General features: G+C 33.4%; 1 protein-coding gene across 1 annotated transcript; it reads right to left on the bottom strand.

Annotated features, from left to right (window-relative positions):
- Window positions 588–1731, bottom strand: LOC107635863 (receptor-like kinase TMK4). The gene is made up of 4 exons (XM_016339415.1): window positions 1572–1731; window positions 966–1357; window positions 735–860; window positions 588–674 (listed from the first exon to the last, which is right to left on the bottom strand). Exons 1-4 carry the CDS (start codon window positions 1729–1731, stop codon window positions 588–590), a joined length of 765 nt encoding a protein of 254 aa, XP_016194901.1.

Here is a 3607-nt window from a genome sequence, read left to right as displayed (position 1 = left end):
TGATTTTTTTTTTGATTATTTTATAAAAAAATTACAATTTTTTGAAAATTTATAAGAGTATTTATAAGAGAATTTAATACTTTGCAACATCCTTTGTTTTTGAAAATTTATGAGAGAATTTAATTTTTTGATTATTTTATATAAAAATTACAATTTTTAAAGCATGTTTAAAAATTTTTGATTATCACTGTACTATAAAAAAAATTAAAACATCATATTTAATTAAAAAAAAGGAAGATCTTTATGCCGGGTCGTGTGCAGTTTCGGCCCTATATAACGGTTTGAGTAAAGGACAAATTTGTCTCTGATCTTTTTTTTTTGCGGACATTTTCGTCCCCGAGGAATGAAAAATACTTTCATGTTCCTGACCCTCTAAAAAAGTGGACATATTTACCCCTCCGTTAGAGTTGTTCCGTTTGGCCTGACGAAAAACGGTGACGTGGCTCCCGTGGCGCTGACCTGGCTGTTACGGGCTACCACGTGGGATGAGTTTTTGAAAAGAGGACGTATTAGTCCCCAGGAACCAAAACGTCGTCGTTTCTCCCCCACCCCCAATCTATAAAATCCTTGAACCCTCATCAAGAGGATTATGTGCAAGGATCATTCCCTTTCCACAATTCCGCAAACCGACTCGGATACCCAAAATCCTCAGCAACCTTAAGCAAAACCATCACCTTATCATCACAAGGTCCAGGAGTATCTCAACAAAAACTATTTATCCCATCAAGAGTAACCTGCACACCCTTACCGAACGCTGGCACAGGACCCTGCAACTCATTGTTGTCCAAAGATACGTTCTTCAAGTTTGGAAGCGCCATCAATGAGCTCGGAACGACCCCGGTTAGCTTGTTATCCCTAGGCTGCAAATCAAATAGGCTATCGCATTTGGACAAATCAGGAATCCCACCGGTGAACTGGTTCTTGTGGAGCCACAACTGAGACAACTACGTCATGTTGGAGAGAACCTCAATTGTCCCCGATAAACTGTTTTGTTGGTTGTTAAGCCACAGGTTGATAATCGAGGAGGACGCAAGGGACTTGGGCAAGGCTCCGGTGAGGTTGTTGTAGGAGAGGCGAAGGTTCTGGAGACTGAGAAAGGAGTCAAAGATGTCCGGAAGGTCGCCGGTGATTCCGGAGGAACCGAAATCGAGGTCGCTGAGAGTTGATGATTGAGTTAAGTCGGTGGGGAAGGGCCAGGGGGGTAGGGAAGGGTTGTTGAAGAGGCTGAGTTTTTGGAGGCTGGTGAGGCCGAAGAATGCGGCGGAGGGGATGGAGGTGAAGTTGTTGCGGCCGAAGTAGGCAGTTTGGAGGTTAGAGAGGTCGGATAGAGAAGGGAGTGGGCCGGAGAGGGAGTTTTCTTAAAGATATAGGTCAGTGAGCTGAGAGAGGGAGTTTAGATCGGAGGGGAGAGTTCCGGTGAGGGACTTAGAGGAGAGTGTTATTTTGGTGACGCGGTTGGAGGAGTCGTAGGTAATGCCGGTCCATTGGTAGTAAGGGGTATTAGGGCTCAAGAATTTCATAGATTAGAGGTGGGGGAGAAACAGCGACGTTTTGGTTCCTGGGACTAATACGTCCTCTTTTCAAAAGACCATCCCACGTGACAGCCCGTAACGGCGAGGTCAGCGCCACGGGAGCCACGTCACCGTTTTTCGTCAGGCCAAACGGAACAACTCTAACGGAGGGGTAAATATGTCCACTTTTCAAAAGGTTAGGAATCATATTTTGTTCCATTATTTTTTAAAAAAATTTATTTTCATTTTCATTATTTTTATTATTCTCCATATACATATTTATCATTATTTTTTTAATTAAGTAAAATAAAGATAGGTAGATAGTACTACATATACTCTATAGAATAGAGAAAAAGACAACATGAGTAGAAGTTATGTGTAGAATAAAAAAGTAACTGTACAAAGAACAAAAAAAAATTAACTAATAATTATATTTTTGACCAAATTTTAAGACAACAATTATATTAAATACTCTTTATCAATAAAATTAAGATGAAAAAGTGGAAATTGGACACCAAACTCTCCTATTCCCTTTATATATTGTTATAGATATATTGTTATAGATATTTAATTTAAAGTACATTAAGATATTATAATAATATCTATAACAATATTATTTAGGACAATTATGGAAGGTTTATCAAATCAAAACCTAAGAAATAAATTATTATTAATTAAATAAATATACAGAATTTTTACCTATATTTGGATCATTCGGTCTGTTACTTAGACCATGTTATTATAACTATTGAATAAATTTGTTATTAACATGAAAATATATTGTAAAAGATAATTCATATTAAATGATATACTAACTACATAAATTTATTAATGAGATGTATAACTTAAGTGTCATGCCTTCTGGCGAGGTATTGCTCTTCGCTCATATTTTGTCTTCGTTGTCTGACATAGTCTTGCCAAATCGGTCAACCACTTCATTAGTATCCTGTCAACTGTAATTAATCAAAACAAAGAAAAGATGGATGAGAAATTAAGGAAGTTTTTCTAGTAATAGCAATAGTGAAGTGAAAGAGAATAAGAAAAGAAAGAGAGAACGTGAATGAAGATGAAGTAGTGAGAGTATTGTAACGCGGAATAATTGACGTGGGATAGATTATTAGGAATGATAAAAATAAAAAAATTTTTTTGGACACTAAAACAGATTTTTGCATTATATATTGTTATAGATTCTTTAAAGGGTCACACTCACCTTTCGGTGGCCTTGACTAAATTTACATGTTTGGCTTGTGAATTTATGTAGCTATTTAAGCAACCTTAACACTCAAAATAAACTATGAAGTCTCTATTTTTTTTCCAGGTCTTTGACTTGCTTTTACTCAACAATATATATATATATATATTTGACAAATAATAGAAATTTAGTCTAAAATTATTAAAAAATATCTTTAAAAAAAGACGTTGAGCATTCCCATAAAACATATTATGTAATAAAATGATATTGTAAAATGTACATAGAAAGAAATACATACTAAAAAAATTGTTATAAAGATAGTTGAAGGGGTTGAAGTGTCACAATTATGATAACCAGTAGAAATGTTGGTAGAGAGGTGATAGAACGAATTAAGCAAGGGCGCTGTTCCTCTTGTAATAAAATTAGAAAATAAGTAATAATTAAGTGCTCTAAATATATGGGATAAAAAATATATTATTTTTCAATATACGATTTAATTTTGATTTACGAAATGTAAAACATTAAATTAGTAAAAAATATTATTAGTTATATTAATTATGTAAATAATTATCTAAAAAAATAAGTATGATTAAATAGTTATACAAGAAAAATATTAGAATATTATCAAAATTTATTATTTTTGATTATCAGTTTTAGTTATTAATCTATACTTTTAAATATTGATGGCTAATTAAAAATAAAACAATAAATTTTGATGATCCTTTAATATTTTTCATTATACAAAAAATACAACCAATTATTCACGTATCAAAATTAAACTCATATCAGGTGTAGTTAACTTCAGTTGAAAATTGAGAGTCGTTAAATAATTTGACAAATTTGACTAAATTGCCATCTAAATTGTATTTGATTCTAAAAACAGGATAAGACAAAACATAAAAAT

This window comes from Arachis ipaensis, chromosome B04 (assembly GCF_000816755.2).
Source record: "Arachis ipaensis cultivar K30076 chromosome B04, Araip1.1, whole genome shotgun sequence".
In the NCBI taxonomy this organism is placed as follows: domain Eukaryota; kingdom Viridiplantae; phylum Streptophyta; class Magnoliopsida; order Fabales; family Fabaceae; genus Arachis; species Arachis ipaensis.
Note: the sequence above shows the minus strand (reverse complement) of the source record. Positions and strands in the feature narration are given on the sequence as shown.

Coding starts and splice junctions, on each gene's coding strand:
- LOC107635863 (XM_016339415.1), bottom strand. CDS start 1,731: ATGGAACAAAATATGATTCCTAACCTTTTGAAAAGTGGACATATTTAC. Junction 1,358..1,571: donor TGGTCTTTTGAAAAGAGGAC/GTATTAGTCCCA, acceptor TATATCTTTAAG/AAAACTCCCTCTCCGGCCCA. Junction 861..965: donor GTTTATCGGGGACAATTGAG/GTTCTCTCCAAC, acceptor TTTGATTTGCAG/CCTAGGGATAACAAGCTAAC.